At 35.4% G+C, this 26,083-nt stretch overlaps 1 protein-coding gene across 1 annotated transcript; it reads right to left on the bottom strand.

Moving 5' to 3' along the window:
* Nucleotides 1–1,911: 1,911 nt before the first annotated feature.
* On the bottom strand, nucleotides 1,912–7,824 carry LOC103025366 (guanylyl cyclase-activating protein 2-like). Its single transcript, XM_022686471.2, has 4 exons — nucleotides 7,522–7,824; nucleotides 6,473–6,622; nucleotides 4,693–4,792; nucleotides 1,912–2,652 (listed from the first exon to the last, which is right to left on the bottom strand). Exons 1-4 carry the CDS (start codon nucleotides 7,723–7,725, stop codon nucleotides 2,522–2,524), a joined length of 585 nt encoding a protein of 194 aa, XP_022542192.2. The 5' UTR covers nucleotides 7,726–7,824; the 3' UTR covers nucleotides 1,912–2,521.
* Between the last annotated feature and the right edge of the window lie 18,259 nt (nucleotides 7,825–26,083).

The following is a 26,083-nucleotide window of genomic DNA, read 5'->3' as shown; positions in this document are numbered from 1 at the left end:
CTAAATATGTTTAAAGTAAAATTAGGAAATATTTTTTTCACCAGGGACCTGATCATCGCTCTCAGGCAAAGGACAAAGATCCATAATGGACCAGTCAAGCAAACTTATACCAAAAGAATGTTGCCAAACATTTGAACACATAGTTGGTATAAAAAATATATATATAATACTCATTAATGTGATTAAATTAAATTACATAAATTTAGATCATTTATCACATAGCATTTTAATTGCCTGACGCCATTAGTAACAGCAAATCAAAGTTTTATCTCCTCACAGGTGTTTCAATTTTGTAAAAAAAACAAACAAACGAACGAAAAATATATATATATATATATTAAACATACATATATTTTCTTAGAAATTAGATATCAGTCATGCAATCATGAAGATTTTCTTCTTATTTTTATTTATTATTTATACATTAAAAAAGAATATATGCAAATCAATATTTGAAGCTTTATACATCGTCAATATCATGCAAAAATATATATGAATTTAAACATATGATTTTTTTTTAATACGTCAGATTATATTCCAAGTCTTTCTGTAGCATTTCTAATGGGACAGAATTCTGATTATGTCAGAAGTTGATTTTTAAATAAAGATTTTTGCATGACAGTGAGCTTATATTTAAATATGTTTAAAATATAGATACTGTATATATATACTTTTCTTATAAACCTCCACATTAAGGCTATCCTGCTGTTAGAAATACCATACTGCATCATTAGTTTAGTAATGCTTGTGTGTGCAAAATATAAGTATATTCGTTTATATTAATATCCCCTTACTTTATGAATTATGAAAAAGATGGTATGTTGGGGGGGGGGGGGGGGGTAGTATTATGCACTTAATTACCATATGGAAAACAGCATGCACTAACATAAATGCAATCTGCAGGGCCCACAGTGAGAGTAAACCACCCCACTGCTGTAGCAGATATTCACATGCTGCTACAGTCATTTGAATAACAGCCAAAATACACATACATGCTTAATGAAGACATGAAGAAATCAATGTGAAAAATGTTCTTATTAAATAAACTGATTAACATTCTTCTTTTGCCTCTCGTCCATACCCAAGTGCATTTTTCCCACTTAAATGTAGAGATTTATAAATCCTCTGTTTTTTGGACAGTGAAATCTGAGATTTATATAAAAAAAATGCTGACATCATATTCAATACCTCTTTACAGTTTCCTTTATAAATCATTGTTTTCTCAGATCAGTAATTTCAGTTTAATATATCATATAGCAGAAAAACGCAGTGATATTTAAATAGGATTTATAGGAATAGGAAGTGTGCAATAATTATAGGATTTAGAGAAAGTGTGCAATAGTCTTACTAAACAATGATTTATAAAGGAAAATCATGAAAATTATTAGTGGTGCCCACACTTTTTTACACCACTAAGTTATAAAACTACTATAAATCTACATCTACAATAATCTATATGCAGATGGCACTGTTTGACATTTCAGGTATAAATCTGTTCTGTTTTTTTTTTTTACTGTATTCTGTTTCTGTTCTGTATTGTTCTGACTTGTTTTGTACACTATGTTCAAAAACAGAAATGAAGAGGTCTTTTTTTTAATATTCAGATACATTTGTTCATGGCAATGACAAATTATTAATAACTTCACACACACACAGCCTTCAGTTTCCTAAAGGAAATGGATTTGGTACCACTTTAAAATAAGACTACCTTTATAAAGGGGTAATGGATGGTTTATAAAGTAGATTATTTATTAACGGTTATTAATTAGGCTGCAAATACTTTAAAGCTCATTAATAAGCAGTTAATAAATAAATAAATATATAAATAAATAACAACATGGAAAGAAATGACAACAGTCACAAAAAAAGGTAATAAAAAGTAGTGATTTCACACTCATTTCTACTGTCAAACCTCAGATCTTTTTAGATACTGATTTTACTTTGTGTTTTCCATCAATCAGCATTAAACCTGCCTTTTTAATATATTTGTAAGTATTTTTAACTATTTACTATGAATTAAATGACAGAGCTAACAACGGATCACTGTTGCCTTTTCAACTGATGTGTTGTAACTGCTGATCAGTGGTTTTAAGGCATTTACAGCCTAATCAATATTACTTAATAATCTAGTTTATAAACCATTTATAAGGGTAGTCTTATTTTAAAGCGGTTCCATCGATTTTTTTTGTTTTTTTAGAGAAAATAAAATAATAATAATAATAATAGTAGTAGTAGTTAATGTACTACAGTAACAGCATACAGTATAGGGATACATTTATATATACATGAAGTTGTTTATATAAAAATATGTGGTTTTAATTTGTTTTTTTTTAGTTCTAATATGTGAACCACACCCTCCTCGTTCTTTCCATCTTCATTGTCTCAGTGTACATTCCCATATGCATACAGTAGTCCATGAAGGCCATTCGTTGAAAGAAAGCGGTAACATCAGGCACGTTGTTCTTGAACTTGTGGTGAAATGTTGGCATTGTGTCTCTGGAAACATGGAGATGATTTCACTTCAGAAATGAGCACTTTTCCTCCTCTTCTGGTCCAGAACCCAGCTGTACGGGTTCATATCTAAACGTAACATGTTGAGAATCCACGGGTCTTTCTTGGCCCCCTCTACAAACTCATCCAGTGTTATATTACCTGGGGAAGACATGGATACAGTGAATTAATGAATCAATGAATCAATGAATCAATAATTCAATGAATCAATGAATGGATCAACCAATCAGCTGTTGGTACAGAATTAGTGGCACTAATAGGCCGTGTTTTAAGAGTAGAAATCACACACCCACACCTTTCACTGCAACTTAACATTGAACTGGCCCAGTGTACTAATTCTGAACTTTTAATTGGATGACTATACTTAGAGTAATAACTAATGGAGATTATCCCAAGAGGGAATAGGGCCTGTTAATCAGCCTCTGGTGCCCTCAGCTGACAGTGTGTGTGGGGAGGGGGTCTTATAACCAGTAGCTTTCTCCAAGTCTAAGCATAAACACATTAGTTTTAAACAATGTCTCTGATTAAAATGGTTCAATGTAGAACTAAAAAAAGTTGTTGTTTGATTTCTTTAACATTGTGGAACTTATTTTTGCTCTATAACTGGATAATATAAGGTTAGTTAAAAACCCCTTAAAAACCCACTCAGATATTTTTCTCACTTTTCTGCCTGATATTACATGGCTATGCCTTAAGGATTTCACTTAAAGTTTCATGTTTAACAAGAAACGTGACTGAAAATCATAAATGTAATTGTAATGAATATAAAACAAATGGAAGAAAATATGCAACTATGCAAAATACATGAATACATGAAATTGGCACTCTCTTAAACTTTTCATGAACTTTTTAAAATCAATATTTTCCTGAATAAAAAGTCAAACATTTTGTGTCCTTCAAACCTTTAGTTTCGTCATGGTTGGCTTAATTGTACTCAAAGCATATTGAGAAAATATGTATGTATTTTTAAAAGTACATTAAAATTATGCTTTCATCAAATGTTTGAAAGTGAACTTTGATCATAGTTTTTAAAAAGTACAATATAGTGTATTTAAAAAAAATAGACTACTATAAAGTACACTTTTAGTTTAATGTAATTCACTATACTTCTAAAATACTTATTTTCAAATATACTTTTGAACATTTTTAGAAAAGTGTGTTAAAAACAACTCTTACAGTAGTTAAACAGTTAAACTTTTTAACAGTTTCAGTGCTCTGTAATTGTAATTAGCAAAATATAAATATTAGTAAATTATAGGATACAGTATTAAACATAACATATTTAAATGTCCAAAAATATAAAGTACATTTTTGTAACATGCTAAAAATTGTAGGACAGTATATTAAAATATATATTTATACCCATCAAAGTATACTAGAAGTGTGCTACTTACAAAAGACAGGAACAAGAAGCATATTTGTACTTTAATGTAAATATATTTAACATGTTAATGGCCCTTGTTAATACATTTCTAATATACCTGGTGTATAATGAATAGTGATACAGTTGAAATACTCTGTAATTAATTATATTATATTTTTACTGTAAGAATATTTAAAATATGGGGTTACATACATGAAGTAGTTTAAATGTTTAAATGTTACTTAAGTATATTTAAAATAGTTCCATTTTAGTACAATTAAGTTCACTTAACACAATTTAAGTATGGCTTTTAAGTCACTCTTTAAATAAACTGATTAATAATAATGTGGCTACAAGAACACTTACTATGGCATAATTATGATTAGTATACTTTAATCTACTTTTTTTTACTAGGGTAGTTTTTATGTCTATTGCCAAATATGCAGTATTTAATGTTGATTCCTCTGAATGATCTGAAATTATTATATACGTGCTTTTCTAAGAGTCCAGTAGGAGAGTCTCCAAAGCCCTCAATGTTTTCAGAATGTAAATAATTTTTTTATTTTATTTTACAGAAGAGAAAAAGGGTTCTGTATCACCTTCACTTGTAGCCTGTTAAGAGGATATAACAAGTATCGTAATATACATACGTGTAGTAATCTTTTCAATGGTTCTTATATACATTGTGCATTACTTTATATATTAAATAAGAGTTTCCATATTTTCTAACCTCTATCTGTCTCTATAGAGTCTTTTAATTAGACAATCAGTTAATACTGATTAATACTAATGAAAGGAAAAATCAAGCTATAACTCACCATCCCCGTTCTCATCTACCACCTTGAAAATTCGCTCACATATTTCGTCTAAGGAGGCGACCGGCTCTTTCCTGTCCACTTTCTTGACACGATATATACTCTGGAGACGTGGGCAAGAGGAATGATATTAGATTTACAGCAGGTTTAGCAGCAGTTTTACAGTGACAGCAATGTTATTAATGTATCAGCTGTGACTTAATTGTCCTTGTGTGTCAGCTGTGTGTTCTTAACAACACACTGCACTGACACACAAGGACAATTACTGCACAAACACGGTCACTTTACCCGCACTGAGACACTTTATTTTCTACTGCTCTAATTCATTTCATGCTGCTATAGCACATTTGCACTCTGGACTTGTTGCTGCAACCTGTCTACTCTTTCTATTTATTTCATTTTGGGGTATTTATCTTTAACTATTTTGTATATTCTATTTTTATTGTATTCCTTTATTGTACTTTTATCTATATATCTATTAATAACAGCTCTTGGGTGTAAACTGGATCGTGAGATCACAATTTCGTTCCACCTCATGTACCACATAAGATGCGAATGACAATAAAATCTCCTTGAATCCTTGACAATTTACCACAAATCTTAAAATACAAGCTTTTTTAGACAACATTTCAATGATTATTCACAGTTGAACCAGTGTAATTTTAAGGTTGAGCCAATTTCTAATCTTACTTTTCAACATTTTAAAAAACTATAGATTGTGTTTCCTTTTCATTCTACAGTATTGTGTTTTAGGCACCTGTGGGAATTTCAGTTATATTAATCATATTAATCAACACCTGGTTTGGTAAATTACTGGTAAATGTGGTAAATCAGGTGAGCTGCTGACGGAACTGAACATGATATACACATGATGACTGAGGAGCATCCAGGAGAAATCTGGAATCTCTACACTTAGTTCTTAAGATAAACTCACAGGATACAACCTATTTACCTAAAAATGAGAAATTCTTATTTTTTACTGTATGTATGTTTATTTGCATCTGTTCAAATGATATGTGGTGCTTTTTCTCAGGTAAAAAATGAATAATAATAATAAACATTATTTTTATAGCACCTTCACAAGTGCTTCACAATAAAATTAAACAAAATCAGCAAAATGTAAAAGTAATATAAAACAAATAAAACATTTAAAAAGTAACAATTTCATAAAATAGCAGGAAATAAGACATTTTTATTAAAATGAAATAGATTCAAACAAAAATTATAAAATAAGGATAAGAACAGCACAAGCATTTAAATAAAAAATAAAAAAAAAACACTCATATTAGTGTAATTTGCTTTGGTGGCTAAAACTTTTGGACGGTACTGTACATTTCACACTCACTAACATTGTGGTTCTTCCAGGTTTTAGTAAAGACGCTATATGTAGAACCATCAACCCATCAACACTTAAAAAACGTCTGCAGCTGAACACTCAAGAGAACCCAAGGTCTATTCACTAACTTTATTTACTCAGTTCTGGTTGTTTTCCATTTTAAACACATACAATTATGCAATTAATATGCTAATAATCACAATAATGATCATATTTATAAGACAAAGGCGTGTTGATTACATTGACAGTTTACATTGACATTTCAGACATATTTCAATATAAAGGTCAGTCATGTATCAGCTGGGTTAAGAGTTTGCTCTCAGATGCCAAAACTTGGAACTTGAACTGCAGGGAACAGCAGACAATAGCTAGCTAAATAATGCATCTCATTATCATTATAGATAGACTAGAGATGCAGAAACTTCACACAGATAAAATGTGACTCACTTCAACGATTGCTCTGAGCTCCTCTCTGTCCACAAAGCCGTTGCCGTCCTTGTCGTACACTTTGAACGACCATCTCAGCTTGTGCTCCAAATCCCCCCTGAACACCAAGTTTAAAGCTGCCACAAACTCCAAGAAATCAATGGTGTTGTCCTAAGAAGTAAACAAAAACACGTTTACCAAACAAATTCAAGGAATTAAAGGAGATTTTATTGTCATTCGCATCACATGTGGTACATGAGGTGGAACAAAATTGTGATCTCATGATCCAGTTTACACTACAAGAGCTGTTGTTAAAATAGATATATAGATAAAATAAGATCACAAAATTAAAGAAAACAATAAAAAATAGTATATTCAAAACAGATATAGATAAATACCCCAAAAATAAAAATAAATAGGGAGAGTAGACAGGTAATATCCAGAAATAACCAAACTGTCTGGAATCCTATTAACACCAGTATTAGTATTACAGCTGGTCAGTGTAATGTTTAGCAGTTTAATTTTCTGACTGTATCAAGCTAAATTTTAAATAAAGAAAAAATAGCTTTTCATGCAATTTTTTAATTATCAAGTTTTTCATTTCAGCCTTTCGCAAACAGAATTTCAAGAAAAATTAAGTTAAAAAATTAAATCTTCTCTCGATTTTTTTCAGATAAGTCTGTTTTAGTATTTTTTAACACAAATAAGATGTAATAATTTAACTTGCAAAATGCAAAAATTGAAAAATCAGCAGTTAATAAAAAAAAGATTTTTTTTCTTGAAATTCCAATTGTTAAGGACCGAGATGAAAAAAAAAAATTATAATAAAAATAAAAACAGAGATTAAAAAATTAAATAATGAGTTTTTACATCCAATTTTCTGTTTTTGCTTTTAGCCTCAAACGGTCAGAAAATTAAATTAATGAACGTTACACTGACCCCAGCTCCACAGAAACTCTGGATCTTATACTGTAGAAATGTCCACCAAAAGCTGATTCAAACATTAGTTTTAATTTAAACTGAAGTGTTAATTATAATAAAATGCAGATGAAGGCTGTTTGGTTTCTCACCCCGTTCTTGTCGAAGGCACGGAACATGTTCTCGGCGTACTCCGACGCTTCCCCTGTTGGGTCCACCCCAAAAAATCTCTTAAATTCATGCAGAAACAGCAGACCACTGGGACACTCCGTCACAAACTTCTTATACATCTCCTGCAGAGCGGCTACATCCACCTCCACCTCTTCGTTGTGCTCCGTGGGCTGAGTTTGACCCATGCTAGCGGAGAGGGCAGCTGTCCGCAGTGCTGAATCCCCTTCAGGAGCTGCGCTCTTCTCGCTGGATCATTAATAGTGCTAATAGAGATTAGTCCAGAGACTCCTGAGATGAGGTGAAGGAAGCTAGAGGAGGAGGAGGAGAGAGAGAGAGAGAGAGAGAGATAGGGAGGAGTCTGAGTGGAGGTGATGAGATGAGTTGATGGGAAGTTTCTCACACCCACAAGCTAAGAATAATAACAATAAGAAGAACAATAAGACAATAAGTCCAACTGCCCATTATCGCAAATATGGAATCAGCCAATCACATGGCAGCAACTCAATGCATTTAGGCATGTAGACATGACCAAGCTGCTCTGCTGCAGATCAAACTCATCAGAGCATCAGAATGGAGAAGAAAGGTGATTTTTGTGATTTTGAACGTGGCATGGTTGTTGGGTTGTTGTTGTCAGACGAGCTGATCTGAGTATTTTAGAAACTGATACTGATCTACTGGGATTTTCACCCACAACCATCTCTAGAGTTTACAGAGAATGATCTGAAAAAGAGAAAATATCCAGTGAGCTGATATCAGATCAGCTCTGTGGGAGTAAATGTCTTGTTGATGTCAGAGATCAGAGAACGACCAGACTGATTTCAGCTGATAGAACGACAACAGTAACTCAAATAATCACTCGTTACAATGTCCATAATAGTCATCCATTGGACTAAGGTGATGCCACTATAATCGGGAGATTGCTGGTTCAAATCCTGGTCATGCAGCTTGCCATCAGCTGCCGAAGCCCTGAGAGCACAATTGTCCTTGCTCTCTCTGGGTGGGTAGATGGCACTCTTTTCCACATCACTCCAAAGGGTGATGTGGATCAGCACAAGGCTGCGTCTGTGAGCTGATCAAAACCGAGTCGCTGCACTTTCCTCCGAGCGTTAGCACTATGATGCTACTCGGTAATGCTGCATCAGCAGCAGTTCAAAAAGAGGCGTAGTCTGACTTCACATGTATCAGAGGAAGCATGTGCTAGTCTTCACCCTCCTGGTGTTGGCATCACTAGTGATAGGGGGAGTCCTAATGAGTGGTTTGGGTAACTGGCCATGTAAATTGGGGAGAAAATGGGATAAAAAAAGATTTCGATTTGCATGTAATAAATATTCAGTTGAAAGTTACACTGTAAAAAATGTGAACAGTGTTTACTTAAAAAAATTATGGCAACAAAGTGACACGTAATATAATTGAGTAGATTTTAATTAGTCAAACTTTGATTAAAATGTATTGAATAAATTAACTAAATTTAAGCAAAAAAAATAAGCAAAGGCTAATAAAAGCAGCAGAATAAAATGTGTTGGATTTAGTAATAGCATGGCAATTTTTGAGTTAATGTAACTCAAAAATATTTATTAAACCCAAACTAATTAATTATGGAAAGTATATTAATATTTATTAAGTAGCTGAAGAAAATTAATTTATATTTACTCAGTATCTGTAGAAAATTGATTAACATTTACTAATGATCTGTGTGAAATTGATATAAGCTTACTAAATGCCTGAGTATAAATGATTTGGATTTACTAAATAAAATAAAATAATTTATACTTTTACTTACTATACTTTTTATAATCATTTATTTAGACACATATACACTGCAAATCATATTCCTCTGTACGACGTTTTACATTTAAATTTTTATTCTAGATCTACTCAGATTTACCAAAAATCTACCAAAAATCATGTCTTGTTGGTGCCATGGCTTAATTAGTTATATTAACAGGTTATCATGGAATAAAACTGTAGATATACAACAGAACTGTAACATAGACTGACAATCTGTGTCCTTCATGTTGATAAGGGTTCACTTGGAATGTTACAAATAAGGCCCAATAAAAATTGAACAACTGCTCTCTCCACATCACTTGTGGTTAAAACTTCCCCACAAGATTTTTTATATATTTTTTTCTATGTTTGCAAGTTCTGATCCTGTTGCGGCAAAAAAAAAAACAAACAATATTTTGAAATTTCAAAGCATTTTTATTTCTTACAAAACTCGTATTACAATCACTGATTGAAAACTGCAGAGCCATGCCAGTAAAAGACAACTAAAAATCAGACCATTTATCTTTCTTCTTTTTTACCTTGCTAAAATTGGATTATTCACAATGTACAGCTGTGCGTACCAAAATTAAATAAAAAACAAAGACTCTTCCCGCAAATGTGTATGATTATTTGGACTGCAAGAAACATCTGAGATTAACTAAGCAAGCTGGTAAATTGAACAATGAAGCTTGAATTTAACAAAAACGTGTGCATTTAACAAAGCTTTAGTTTTAAGTTTTGAGAGACACAAAAATTCTTCCACTCGGTAAGTATCCCTTTTCTTAAGCTATTCGATTTTTCTTGAGGCTAATCACTTTTTGAGAGTCTTGTTTACACAATGCTATCACAACGCTTATGAACATTTGTCTGTGCCAATATAAAATCAAAAACATGAAGCCTCATTAGTATGGTTATTTGGACTACACGGAACATGTGATTAACTAAGGAATTAATTAAACATAACAGTCAAACATGTAACAATGTAAAGAAAAGTAGTGACTCTCAAATCTTTTACACCCTACACATCCCTTTTCTTAAGCTAGTAGCTGGTAGCTCTTCAAGTCCATTTTCTTAAGCTAGTAGCTTATTCTTGAGGCTATTCACTTTTGGAGAGAGCTTTAAACAGTCCAGTTCAAGGAGGAGTTTTTGAAAGACTTCGAATGTGTACCTGAGCTCCTTGGGATAAGCAAGATCCACTGCATATGCAAATCCAACAAGCATGGAGCAAGCCCTTGCAAAGTTACCCAGAGCAGTCAGAACTTTCACACCATCTACCACAAAACCAAAGTCTGCAGTACCCTCTGTTTCCGTCTTGATTTTGTAGATCTTCATCTTTTGTACTGCAAGGTCCTGTGACACACTGTCTCCATCAGCATCCTGCCAAAGCAAAAGATCCCAACTGAACATTTCTGAACATCCCTGGGCCTCAAGTTGCTAATTTCTGAGTTTGGACATTTTTATAATTCTTAATAATGGCACGTATATCAATTACAAATTTAGAACTGAATAGTTCAATAGTAAAAAAATTAAACTTTTATGGGTTAGCTTAAGTCTGCCAGGTGGTCAATTCATTTAAAAACACAGGAAAGCGATTACACACAGAAAGAAAACACATTCGCTTGGAAATGGAATGACTAGAAATAAGGAGGTGTTATGTGGGTGGTGGATCATTATCAACACTGCAGCGACACTGGTGGTGTGTGCTGCATCCTGTGGGCACTGAAGACCAGACAAAAACATACTGCGTAGCGGCAGATGAGCTATCGTCTCTAACTTTAGACCTACATGGTGGAGATGCAACATAAGTAGGAGTGTCTAACAGTGTGGACAGTCTTTAACAACTCGAGCAGCATGGCTGTCTGATCCACACTGATTGGCTGATTATTGTTGACCTTCCAAAGACATACAAGGTGAGATAAGAAAAGAGAGATATGACAACTTTCCCTTTTTACATGTATATCAACTTACCTCATACTCTTTTAAGAGCTGATCTGTCGATTCCCCGAGGTATCAAGCACCGAATGACAACTTCTCTGGTCATGTTAATGCAAGGATGGCTGGGAGCCTGAAATGATAACAATCCTTATTCTTCATTATCATATGCTGTTGTTATTTTACAGTAAAAATGAAAGAACACACAATAACACAATTGTAAAAATAAAAAAAAATCAGCATATGGACTATATTAATGTTAAACAAATGTCTATCAAGGATCCTTTATGTGGTTTATGATCACTTTCTATCACTGTAGCAGGCTCAACCTCAAAGGACCTACATGCATACCCATTTGGCTGGTGTCCCTGACACGGAAGGCATATGCATACATAGATTACCCAAACACAGCTTTAATATACTCCAAAAAAATACTTACCAGATGCCCCACATTAACCATTCGGCAACTAAGTTTGGTAACACTTTATAATACTGTTCCATAGTTAATAGGTAACTAAGCAGGAACTAAGCAGTAACTAATTAATAGTGCTGCATTAACACCTAAATATTTTATATTAACTACCAGGGAGTACTGAATAATTACTCAGTAGATAGTACTGAACTAATGATTATAGTAGTTCACTATTAACTCCACAATAATTACTGAGACTTACATATCTCCCAGAGAACTACTTACTAATGATGTCTTCTTTATAATAACTATTCATTAATTACTGCTCAAATCATCATTAACTACTGAAAACCCTTACATCCCACCTGGGGAACTATAGATCTAAATCAGGCATATTTAAGTTAAATGCATAATAATTGAAGGCATATTTGAATTAAGCAAGTGACATCATTTGTAGTAGTGGTAACCTTAATTACCTTATTATCCTCAGTTCCTTCCAAATATTAGCAACATATAGTAAAATACTACAGTGTGTATTACTCTGCTTAACCATCAATTTTGGAAGAAAAAAAACAACATTATAACGTAATATTATTGCATAGAAGACATTGATGAAAGTTCTCCAGAAGGCATCTAAGACTCTAAGAATGACTGTAAGACAGTAATAATGTAACAATCATTGCTTTAATACTAGGTATCAGCCTTATAAAAGTGCATCTTCAGCCTTTGCAGTCTCACAGAGATTTATTTAACTGCGCACTATTAGGGTAATTACGGTAATTTCACAGCGGACGCAGCTCTCCTGGTCCTTGTGTAAATTCTCTGCTGTGCGCTGCTGCTGCTGCTGCTGCTGCTGCTGCTGCTGCTGGAAGAGGATTAAGAGCGACTCTGCTGCTTTCATATTTTTGTATTTGATTGAAAATAAACTAGTAATCAAGATATTGAGATCTTTTCCAGCTTATTTACCCCCGGATCAGATGAGGACTCTTTGTGGGTTGTTAACCAGCTTTAGAATGTGTGTTAGCTAGCTAAGTTAGCTAAGTTATGTGTGTGTTAGTTAGCTAGTTTAAATGTGTGTTAGGTAGCTAGGTTATGTGTGTTCGTTTGCTAGCTAAGTTAACTTTTATGTGTGGGTTAGTTAGCTAGGTTATATGTGTGTTAGCAAGTTAAATGTGTGTGTGTCAGTTAGCTAGGTTAAATGTGTGTAAGTTGGCTAGCTAAGTTAGCTAGGGGAAATGTGTGTGTGTTAGCTAGGTTAATTGTGTTAGCTATGTTAAATGTGTGTGTGTTAGTTAGCTTGGTTAAATGTGTGTTATTATTATTATTATTATTATTATTATTATTAATGTATATTTCCCTTTATAATACTGTGACATGATCTTCAGTAACTCCTAAAGAAGAACACAGTAACTCCTCAGTAATTAGTAATTAGTTAACATGTTTCTCACTTTATAATACTGTGACATGATCTTCAGTAACTCCTAAAGAAGAACACAGTAACTCCTCAGTAATTAGTAATTAGTTAACATGTTTCTCACTTTATAATACTGTGACATGATTTGCAGTAACTCCTAAAGAAGAACACAGTAACTCCTCAGTCATTAGTAATGGGTTACCATGTGCTGCTGTTAACTCCGGAAAAAAGAAGACAGGGACCCCTTATTAATTATCTATGAAGAACACAGGGACACCTAGTTCGTTATCTAACACAACATTTATTCATGATTTCCCCCAGAATAAGGATGTAGGACACAGCCTACAGTAAAGCTGTATGTGAGCCATCACTTCTACTGAGCACATCTCCAGGAGGACTGAAGAAGAGCACAGGTTTAGAATAAACACCTGTAACACACTGACAGAACATTACAAAAATGGGGGTTAAGCAGACTACTGCACATTTCAGTGTGTCTAACATTTGGAAGATATTGAGCATACTAAGGTAAGTAAGGTTAATATATGATAAGTGGTGTCACTGACTTTAATATCACCACTGATAGAATAACCTGCAGCAGCAGATAAACACACTGATAGAGGCTAGCGGTCCGGCGCTGTGGAATTACCGTAATTACCCTAATAATGGGCACTAAAAGTCTGTGAGACTGCAAGGCTAAAGATGAACGTTTATAAGGTTGGTGCTGAAAATGAAAGCAGTGACCATTAAAACAAAATTGAGTACAGTCAGTTTTAGAGTCTTCTGGAGAACATAAATAATGTCTACTATGTAATAATATTACGTTATTTTTTTTATTATTTTTTTTCTTTTAAAAATGGGGTTTAAGCAGATTATGACACACTGTAGTATTTTACTATATGTTGCTAATATTTGGAAGATAATGATGATAATAAGGTAATTAAGGTTACTACTACTACAAATGTTGTCACTCAAATAAGCTTTTAATATCACCACTGATAGAATAATTGTTTGTGTAGACTGATTTGGATCTATAGTTCCCCAGGTGGGATGTAAGGGTTTTCAGTAGTTAATGTTGATTTGAGCAGTAATTAATGAATAGTTATTATAAAGAAGACATCATTAGTAAGTAGTTCTCTGGGAGATATGTAAGTCTCAGTAATTATTGTGGAGTTAATAGTGAACTACTATAATCATTATTTCAGTACTATTTACTGAGTAATTATTCAGTACTCCCTGGTAGTTAATATAAAATATTTAGGTGTTAATGCAGCACTATTAATTAGTTACTGCTTAGTTACTGCTTAGTTACCTATTAACTATGGAACAGTATTATAAAGTGTTACCACTAAGTTTTGTTTAAACTATTTAATTTCATGCCGAAGAGTTAACCAATTTGCAAATTATATTTCTCCAGTTTAAGTTAGTTATTAACAAACTGAGACGTAATTGAAGGATACCTTGTGTAGGATAGCTTTTAACCTCAAACCTAGGGCTCCACCCTTGGAATGGAAGAGTGCCAGAAGCTTTGGAGTATATTCATCCAGCTTGGACATGAACTTTGATTCAAGGTGCACTGTTGTGATTCTGTGAAACTCATCCTGGAGCTGAAAGACAAACAATAGAATTAGAACCTCAACTAGTACAATTAGAAATATTGTTTTTAGAATGTTTTTAACTGCGGTCGTTATACATGGACTATGAATATATTTTAACAACATGCAAGTCTAAGCAACACTGGAACTCACATGAGATGCCTTAAACAGAGCAGGCCATCTGGCTTTAATGTCTTCTATGCTGGGTGTCTGGTTGATGATTTCGTGTCTTCTGTGCGCAAATGTTTTGGCCATTTTTTCTTTTATTAGTGTGTCATTGTCCCTTTTCTTTAATTCAGTGAGAAACTCAATCCTTTCGTTTTCTTGACTTTCTTCGTCCTCTCCTGCTGGGTAAGGGGGCAGGTATTTTACCTCTGCTTTCCTGGGGTTTTTTTACGTTCTTTGCAGACTTCTGATCAGCAGGCCTCTTGTGCTTTACTGCATTGCATATCACCTCAGGAACACCAAAGCCTCGAAGTTTGGTGCGATAATTGGCCATCTTGTATTTGATGCTTTGTTGCCAGCCATAGTAACCAGAGAAGGAGCCAGGTTCCTTGAGGCAAGGATATTTCTGAACCAGTGCTTCAGCAACATCACAGATCTGGGCACTTGACGGATAGGCTGTATATGAATATACAGTTTCAGCCAATTTCTCTAGTATGTCTGCCTTGACCTTTGAGGTAGTTAGAAGTGTTCCGTTCTTCTTGTAATCTTCAACGGCTCTTTCAAGGTACATCTCAGTTTCATACGCAAACTGTGGAATGGGGAACTGCTTTGGCCATGGCTGACATCGTTCTGTGGAACTTTGCCAAGAAAGAATAATGGTGTCATGGGAAGAAGAGGATTCACCAGATGGCTCTGCAAATGATGTAGTCAACTCTTCACAAGATGCAGACTCACAGTCAGTTGATGGTTGACCAGAGGTACTGCCGAAACTTTCATCAACTGGATACAAGTTAAGAAGAATTGGGGCAGTGTGAACAACCTTTATGGTGTCTTTGTGTTTAATTTGATCACTTTTATTCAGGGTAACGTAATCTTCAAATTCTGAGTCCAGATACTGAAGACTGAAGTCATTAGAAATTCCAAAGCTCTCCTTTACAACAGCTTGCAGCTCCTCCATAGTGTGCGGGATTCCCGATGGAAGAACCAATTTTTCAATTCGATCATCAATTATTACTCTGAGTTTTGCCTCCATCTCTATAAATATACACAAGTTCAAAAGCATCACAAGCACAAACCAACAGATACGACCAGACATACAATGCAAAATTTGAGGAAGAGACTGCAATTATTAAATTAGAATAATTCGATTTTTGTGTTTTATTACAATGAACTAATAATTAAAAATATATATAATTATCTCAATAAATTATATTTCTTGACTGTCTCTAAATGCCTTTATATTTTTTATAATGCCATTTTAATATTTAAATAATTGTCTGTATCATATTTGTTTCCTTAAATATTTGTTTCCTTAAATATTTACATTTTATATTGTGAATATTTTATTTTTCCTTTTAAAGAATGCTCTCTCTTAATTAAAACTAATCTCAACAGAATCCCAATTAGGAATTTAATGAATTCCAACCACCAAGGAGGTAACAGGAGCTAAAACTGGATCTTCTATGTTGCAAGTTTTATCAAATGGTGCTCATGCTACAACTGTGTATTTCACTAAGATTTAGGTGCCACTATCAATACATTCAAAACTCATCTTAAATTCATGAAGAAATCAAACTGTGAGAATACATAATACCAGAAACATGCAATAAACAGAAACATGCAACTTAATCAAAAAATATCTAATTTGACTGTTAAATGTAATTATTCATTCATTAATTTAAACAATGATATACAATTATTTAGTTGCCTATTGGACTTATATTTGAATTACCACATTTTGTGGACTATAAGGCGCACTTAAACTCCTTCAAGCCTAGCCTGCTAGTGCTACAAGACAGCTTATATGAAGTCTATCAAACCTGTTTTAAAGATAACAGGTATACTGTAAATGTGTCACAGAGGCTGCTCAACTTTAGCCAGCTGGTGTTAGCAGCTAAAGAAAACTAGATAGTTTGTTTTGGAGCTAGCAATAGCTTCCACCTTGTATCTATCAGAGGCTAGCTGGGCTGAAAGTGTGAGTGAAAATTTGAGCTGACCACCATTTTAGTCCATGCCATGCTTCTAAACATGAAATATAATATAAAAACTACAAAGCAATCACTATGAAGCTAAATTCTTTGACTTACAGCAGAGCTATAACATTAATTAATATTTTAAAAAGGTCTTACCGTTTTCAGTTGGAGGACAGCAGCTCAAAACATGGTGTCTGGAGTCCATGAGGTGAAAAGTGGGCGGAAGTGTAAGCTAATTGAAAACAACAACCTCCTAATGAGTAAAATCTATCAATTTTCTGTATCCTTGAAGTAACCGATAAAATTTAAGTAAATTCTACTCAATGTGTCACAGTTAATTTTATTAAAGCAAAATTGTGTAAAATACAATTAATAAACCCATTACATTTGTTGAATTAGACTCAATTTGATTTTTAACTACATATATCCTTTTTTATTATGTATTGGTAACTTTTAATTATTTAGTAAATATTAATTAACCCCAGTCCCACTTTTTACAGTGTAGTTGAATGTTATATGAGCATCTATGAGGCATCTATAATGGACCATTCGAGTAAAGTGATACAATATTATTCTAGAGCCAAAAACTGTTTCTAAAATAAAATAAACATTATACAGCATTTATGGCCTCAGAAACTTGCAATTGCAATAAGCTTACTGACTGTAAATGTTTTTTTAGATGTACTATATGTAATTTGTAATGAAGTTGTCCTAAGAAAGCTGCCCCTAAGTAAACTCTGACGTAATTAAGTGCAAAATACAGCCATGTCTTAAGTTCACTTTTAAGGACAGAGGCCTCTGTTCTACAAATAACTGACCCTAATTGGATAGGATTCCCCACATCCATTAGCAGTGAATCTCATTAGATAACTGATGAGACTTCAGATGCAGAGAGGGTGAGATCTGAACTTAAGGTAGCTTAAGGTTTAGTGTTTGCCCAAACAGTTCACAGTAAGCCAGCAGTTCACGCTTTGCTCAGCACAAATTGAGGACAAAGGCTTAGACAGCAGTTCAGTTCAGAAGAGCGAGCCTCAATCTCTGTAAAATAACTTCAAATAACCTTTGTAATTTAAAATTTAGCCTGTCTACAGCTACAGTTTCAGTTACAGTTAGGTTGTTGCTAAGGCTTTTACAGGGTTTGGACAATAAAACTGAAGCACCTGGTTTTAGAGCACAATAATTGATTGTGGTGATGGACAGTTCTGGTGGAAACAGGAGAGTTGAGGTGCACATTGAATTCTGTCGTGATTTGATCAGCCGTGGTTTTATGTTTTTTGGATACAATCCGGGTTAGCACCCGAACATCCCTTTCAGACAGCTTCCTCTTACAGTGTCCACAGTTAATCCTGTTGGATGTGGTTGGTTCTTCTTGGTGGTATGCTGACATTACCCTGGATACCGTGGCTCTTGATGCATCACAAAGACTTGCTGTCTTGGTCACAGGTGCTCCAGCAAGACGTGCACCAACAATTTGTCCTCTATTGAACTCTGGTATGTCACCCATAATGTTGTGTGCATTGCAATATTTAGAGCAGAACTGTGCTCTTACCCTGCTAATTGAACCTTCACACTCTGCTCTTACTGGTGCAATGTGCAATTAATGAAGATTGAACACCAGGCTGCTCCAATTTAGCCATGAAACCTCCCACACTAAAATGACAGGTGTTTCAGTTTCATTGTCCAACCCCTGTATATGTACAATACATGTAATTGTGTAATCTGTCAACTTTTATTTTACTCATTTCTCTAGTTTGACTAATGAGTTTTATAAATGAACATATTTTATGTAGGTACTTGTTTGTTAGGATTTGGTTAGGGTAGTTTTATTTGCATATGTTGTAAATCATATATTGTAATCATATATATAAACAGTAGATAGTGAATGAACTACTAGTGCAAAAAAAAAATAGGGTAGGGTAGTGTTATAGGCATCAGCAAGATTGAGAGTGTGTCTGCAGAGATGGGTGTGTGTCCATGGTCTGGCCAGAGTTGCCAGAATGAAAAAGTGTCACAGAGTCTTTAGTTTGCTGTTCTGAGAGGAATTGAACAGTCTTAAAAATATTACTGCATAACAAGTATAGTAATTTATTGTAAACACATTAAAGAGTATTACAGATTGTTAAAAGTAAGTTTTTGCATAAATAAAGACATTATAATCATTATTCTTTACAATAACCATGGGTAATGTAAATATTTGGAGTCTTTAGTTGCCAGTGAAGAAATGTAACAGTATAGCTGCCCATTTACTGTAAATAATTTCACTCTAAATTTATAGCAAAATATTAACAGAAGAAACACTTCAAAGTTCTTATCCAGCATTAAATACATGTGAACTCAAACTGTTTCAGATTTATTGAGTAGAATCTATGAGTTACTTTTTTCTCTGTAATGGAGTAAAATTTAGGTATGGAACTGAACATTGCTAAAAAAAAAAGTTATTTAATGTATTATTTTACTATAAAACAGCACAGTGCTTGAAAACTGCTGGTAAGTGGGCCAATGCACGAGATTGGAAGTTATTAGTGGATGTAGGTAGTAAACTGCAGATCCCAGAGTGCATTCTGGTTGCAACCTTGAGGCCGGATGTAGTGTTGTACTCTGAAAGTAAGCGGATAGTGTATTTTATAGAGCTGACTGTTCCGTTTGAAGACGAGGTAGATGGAGCTTATGAAAGGAAAAGGCTGAAGTATACAGACTTGGTGGCTGAGGTGAGAGAGCGTGGGTGGCAAGCGTATATTAGACCGGTAGAGGTAGGTACTAGAGGCTTTGTTGCGAAGTCTGCCACAAGACTGCTGTCTGAATTCGGAATTAGAGGTCGTGTGCTAAGGACTGTAGTGAAGGAGTTGTCAGATGTAGCTGAAAGATCTAGTCAGTGGTTGTGGTTCAGAAGGGCTGAGGCTGTGTGGGGAAGGGAGTGAGTTTGTGCTTCTACAGCAAGCTTGGAGGGGGGTGGGTCTGGGACGCCAGACTTCACTGTTGAGCCTTCTGGAGGTGTCGTGGGCCTAATTCAGCGAAACACTGACGAAGGAAGGTGCCTGCCTGATGACCCCTGAGAAGAGCTTGCACTGAAGTTTGTGTTAGAGTTTGGATGAAGGGGATTGGTGTGGTCCTGCTCTTGTAATAATTTGTCTCATGAGTTTTTGTAGACGTCTGAGTACTTGGCAGTTGAGGCACGGACCATGAACATAGTTCGCTATGCTTCTGGATTCTTGTCGAGCCTGTATCAGATGGTAGTGGTTGCTGTGTTCTGCTCACGCAACTTATAATGTGATTTATTGTGTGTGATTGTGCTTAGGTAAGTGTGTTGTTGCCATAGTTAAAGGAAGTGAGCTTAGATTAAGGAGGGATTCTGTTTGTTCATAGGTTATTTTTTGGTAGGTCTGTTACTTGGCAGTTGAGGCAATGGACCATGAACATAGTGTTAGGCTGTGCTTCTGGATTCTTGTCGAGCCAGTATCAGATTGTGGTGGTTTTGCTATTGTTGTTAGTTGAGTGAGTAGTAGATCCTGGCTGAGCCCTATGCATAACCCCAGCTGTTAGGTGCAGGATTTTTTAGGTGCAGTCAATTTCCTGTATTATATTACTTAAAAATGCAGCAGTATAAGACTACATCTTATGTGGGAGCGTACTGCTCAGAGAGAACTGACACACTTACTGAGTTAATCACTAATAGGATTTAGAGGAGGCTTTATAGTGAATTAAGAAATAATTATATCAAGTGTTCTTGAGATAAAACACATGAAATACCTAGAGTGGCTAAAGGATTGTTGTTTCTGGTACATGGCTGCATGTTATACATGATATAGATTATGAGAGAGTCCAACATGCACAGAGAAGAGATGATTTCTTACACAAACAAGGAAGGAAAATTATATAAAAAGATGAATGTTCCTACAGAAACAGTTAGAATAATAGTTCTAAAAGAAAGGAACACTGGCTATTCTGCCTGGAAAGGGGAAGAAAGAGGAAACTATGACCACTGTCTCCAGGTCGCTGAGGGGGCAGGTGAGAAAAACCTTCAGAGTAGCTCTGAAAGACCTTCTTCAGTAAGATCTGGTGGCAGCAGATGCTAATCATGAGGTTTAATTTTGCACAGTATGGCCCAGAGATATCAAATTCTACACAAATTACCCAGTCATTCACTAGGACCACAACAGTGACCTTATGCAAAAGCCTATTTCCAGCGTGATACTCTGAGTGAACTGACACACTTACTAAGTTAATCACTAATAGGATTTAGAGAGGGCTTGATAGTGAATTAAGAAATAGAGCTAACATAAATGAGCCTGGTGTGGCCTAAAGACACTATCACCAGCCCCAGAGCCAAGAACATACAGTACAGTACTTTATAAATGGCTGTTCTGAAACAACACTAAAGATTTTCATATTCAGACAAATTAAAAGATACTAAAACCCATTTCCACCAAATTTGTTTTTGTATAATTAAGTGGTCAAGATAAAACCTAAAGTAATTCAGAGTGCTTTGATGGGGGATAATGGATGATAATAGTAAAATATGGACAATAAAACGGAAAAACCTGGTTTTAGAGCACAATAATTGATTGTGGTGACGGACAGTTCTGGTAGAAACAGGAGAGTTGAGGTGCACATTGAATTCTGCCGTGATTTGATCAGCTGTGGTTTTATGTTTTTTGGATACAATCCGGGTTAGCACCCGAACATCCCTTTCAGACAGCATCCTCTTACAGCGTCCACAGTTAATCCTGTTGGATGTGGTTGGTCCTTCTTGGTGGTATGCTGACATTACCCTGGATACCGTGGCTCTTGATGCATCACAAAGACTTGCTGTCTTGGTCACAGATGCTCCAGCAAGACGTGCACCAACAATTTGTCCTCTTTTGAACTCTGGTATGTCACCCATAATGTTGTGTGCATTGCAATATTTTGAGCAGAACTGTGCTCTTACCCTGCTAATTGAACCTTCACACTCTGCTCTTACTGGTGCAATGTGCAATTGTCCAACCCCTGTACATCTAAGAAGTACCTGTCCATCAAAGGTGTTATTATAAATAGGTTTTAGACCAAAAGCTTCTTTATAAAATGCCATTAAATGATGTCTCAGGCTCCCAGTCATCTGGTAGTGTATTCTAAACCATTTCATGTAATAAAAGCCATTTTGTGTGTTGTAGTTTTTTGAGGCATGAATCTATTGAGATGTAGAGTTCTGGGATTGTTAGTTTAGCACTGTTATAAAAAGTATCTGTATTCTGCCACATTCTGCTTATTACTCGTACATAAGCAAAGCTTAATTAGTAAGTTGTATACAGTTAGTTTTATGGACTTTGTGTGCAACCATTTTGTACTAATTATTTTGATTGGACTCAGCAAGCTGGTTATTTCCTTGTCCTTGTAATTTAACTTCTGAAACAGTTAAATTGCTTTTTTTCCCTTCACTCAAAAAAAGCAATTATTGGCTCAACTTAACTCAGTCAAGTTATTGTTTTGCATTGACCCATTTAAGTTGTAAATATATACAATTTTAGGTTTGTTCAAATTAACTGAGTCAAAGCTACATGATAACTTAAATCAATTAAATTCAACTTAATTGAAATTTGCCGTTATTTGAAAAAAATTAAATATATTAAATACCTTGACAGACTTTTCTTTCATTTTCGTGCTTTTCTGAATTTTCTTAGATTTTTTGTGGATTTTGCTGCTAAAGACTTTTGCATCTGGAATTTCTCGTCTGCTTCTGCTTCATTTTTTTGCACACTTTTCATGGGTGGGCGGGGCTTAGAAGAATGCGTTTCTCTTAAACCTTTGGTCACCTGATTTTGGACTGACGGCTTCCCTGAACCCTCTTCTAAAACTGACCACGCCCACCCCCCAACCTCCAGCAGTATTTGTTTAGTCTTTTGAAATGCTTAGTTTAGAGAGTATTAGAGTATTTTGTAATTAATCAAAACTAGGCTATACGCTACACTAAATGGCCCAAAATATTGGGACACCTGCTTATTCATTCAGCAAAAATAATATTGCACTGCAGACTGCATAGCAAGCATGTTCCCACAAAAACAGATAAAACCACCAATCTTTTTTACCATCTGAAGCAGTGCCACCCTTTAGAGCACACGGAATGCAAGGCTTTACAGTCCCAGACCAAAGCAAGCTCTGGTGGTCAAGTCAAGACAAGATTCTTTTATTGTCAGTACAACTGAGTACAGGTACACAGTGTAATGAAATAACGTTCCTCCGGAACCATGGTGCAACATAGAACAAAAAGCAATAAACAACATAAAGTGCAGGAGTGACGACAGTGCAACATGAAACTATAACACTAAATAGCAATAAATACAATAAATACAAAAGAAGAGACAATATAAGACAGGACAGTGCAGTACCGATACGGTATAATAAAGTGTATGGTGAGGATAAGGTACAGAGATGTGCCACATACTGTAACTTATAGAACATATATAATCACAGCAGTTACTGAGGTAGAGAGTTTAGTTTTGAGAATGGCAGGAAATATTGCTGATAGGAATAAAGACATTTCAGTCTCTGTGTGCTGAATGGGTGAAGTTTCTGTCTCTGTGCGTTGAGGAGTCTGACTGCCTGTTGGATGAAGCTGTTGCAGAGTCTTGTAGTGGAGGCTCGGATGCTCCTTTATCTTCTGCTGGATGGCATCAGAGCGAAGAGTCCGTGTGAGGGATGGGTGGGGACGTTTACAATGCTGGTTGCTTTGCGGATGCAGCGTGTGGTGTAGATCTCGGTGATGGAGGGAAGAGGGACTCCGATGATTTTCTCAGCTGTCCTCACTATCCGCTGTAGGGTCTTGCGATCTGAGGTGTTGCAATTCCCAAACCAGACGGTAATGCAGGTGCTCAGGATGCTTTCTACAGTGACTCTGTAGAACATGGTGAGGATGGGAGGTGGGAGATGTGCTTTCCTCAGTCTCCACAGGAAGTAGAGGCGCTGCTGGGCTTTCTTTGTTATGGAGCTGGTGTTGAGGGACCAGGTGAGGTTCTCTGCAATTTGAACACAGAGGAACTTGGTCCCTCTAAAACAACAACCAGTGTGATACCTACGCAACAGCTGACCTTAGCGTCTGCTTTCAACGCTGTTATGCCATACAACAAACATACGAAGAGACACGGTGATATAACAAATGCGATAGCCTACTTTATTGGAAAAGATATGATGTCAATAAACACGGTCGAAAATGACGGGTTTAAGCGGCTGGTTAAAGTGCTTGACCCCCGGTACCAACTCCCTGGCCGTAAACATTTCTCTCACACAGCACTTCCCCAACTATGCACGGAGTGCAGAGAGACAGCTGAAAAGGAACTGCAAAGTGTGTCCTACTTCGCGACCTCGTTAGATTTGTGATCAACTCGCTCATCAGAACCATATATGAGCCTCACTGCCCTCTTTATTGACAATGAATGGAATTTGAAAAGCAAATGTCTTGAAACAGCCTACTTCCTTGAAGACCATACAGGTGAAATAATGGCTTTAGGACTGGCAGAGGCACTTGCATCCGGGGGACTAAGTGAAGAAAAACTAGTCAGCATCACAACGGACAGTGGAACAAATATAGTAAAGGCCATGTCATTTAACAACTGGACACGACTGCAGTGCTTTGGGCATGTACTTCACTCAGCTGATGGTAAGTTAATGAGAAGATTTTTATATTTTTTGCAACGTTTTGAATATTCAGCTCAAGTAATTTGGAAGAATGTGCCTAAAATCTCACTCTAACTTTAAACATAAAATGTAAGAGTAATTCAATAATGAAGCTGAAAATTAGAGATACTCCAGTTGGTTACTTTAAAGTTAAAATTGATTACAAAAATTGTCAGTCTTTTATTCAGAGCTATGCAGATTTTGTATGATATTTTTAATGAATGGATTTTAATGTGTTATTTTAGGTTAAAAAGTGAATGAAACCCTAACGTTAGTAGTTATGTAGTTTACGTAGTGTTTGTTAGCTTTGTTTCTGCATAGAAATTTAATTAAATAATTTGTTAAAAAAAAAAATTCATTAGATGTAACATATATTTATCATTTGCTCTCAGAGAGAGCATGAAAAGACAAGAGGGTGGAAAAATGATTGGAAGGGTGTTGGAGCAGCACAAGGCATCTCTCAGGTTCTCAGTGCAGATATGAAGACCAGGCACTTGGTTCCCACCTGGCAGGACATGGAGAATCTTATGTAAATGTGTCTACCTCAAGCCCATGCTGCATTTGTTCAGAACACAGATTCTGGAGCCATCGGACTGTAAAACTCAGCTCACAAAGGACATGAGAATGACTGTCATGGCATACCTTGATGAAAAATATGCTGAACAGAAAACAGAAGACCTGCTTGATATGGCAACATTGGAGGATCCACGTTTCAAGGTACAATATATCAAGCCAGAAAAACTCAGCACCATCAAAATGAGAGCAGTTTCTGAGATGCTGGAGGAAAACCACGACCCATCCACTTCATACAGATCAGAGGAAGAAGAGGGAGGAGCTGCTGCATTGGTCCCTTTACAGAAGAAACAGAAAAAGTCACTGGGCAGTTTCTTTAAGAGCTCTAGAGAGATCTAACCCCACCAGTACTGAACTCAGTGACAAAGAAATCGTAGAAGACCCATAAGAGAAGTTTCCCAAGATTGAGCCCCCTGTCAAAGCTCTATTTCTGCATCCCTGCAACCAGCACCCCCTCTGAGAGGGTTTACAGCACAGGTGGCAATATTGTGATCTGCCACCGTGCAGCTTTAAAACCCGAGGCAGTGGACAGACTTGTCTTCCTGGCCCGCAACCTGTAGTACAGTAATGTCTGAAGTGCTCAACTTTGATAGAACATAAGATACAGTACTGCAATAATAGGGATTTACTATGCCTGGCTTTATTTTGCTTTGGAGCATAATCTGAGCACAACTAAGTGAATTTATTTTCACTTTTGTTTACAATGAAAAGATGCTTGAAGATTTTATTTGTTTGAAACTGGCCAAAGAAATCACTACGCTGTTTACTTTATACTGTACCATAGGAACATTTAAATATACAGGATTTGAGTGTTATTTTTTTTATTTATTTATACAGTTATATAATGTTCCGTTGGTAACTTTTGACTAAATACAACTTAAACAAAAATGTGATATCTTCACCCTGCTTTGGAGCAAAATCTGAGCACAACTAAGTGAATTTATTTTCTTTTTTGTTTACAATGAAAAGATGCTTGAAGATTTTATTTGTTTGAAACTGGCCAGGTGTGTTTTTCTTTTAAGAAGAATTTATTTTATTTTGCATGAGATTTTATTTATTTGGAACTGA

Source organism: Astyanax mexicanus, chromosome 9 (genome assembly GCF_023375975.1).
Source record: "Astyanax mexicanus isolate ESR-SI-001 chromosome 9, AstMex3_surface, whole genome shotgun sequence".
In the NCBI taxonomy this organism is placed as follows: domain Eukaryota; kingdom Metazoa; phylum Chordata; class Actinopteri; order Characiformes; family Acestrorhamphidae; genus Astyanax; species Astyanax mexicanus.
This window is presented reverse-complemented; position numbering and strand designations above follow the sequence as displayed.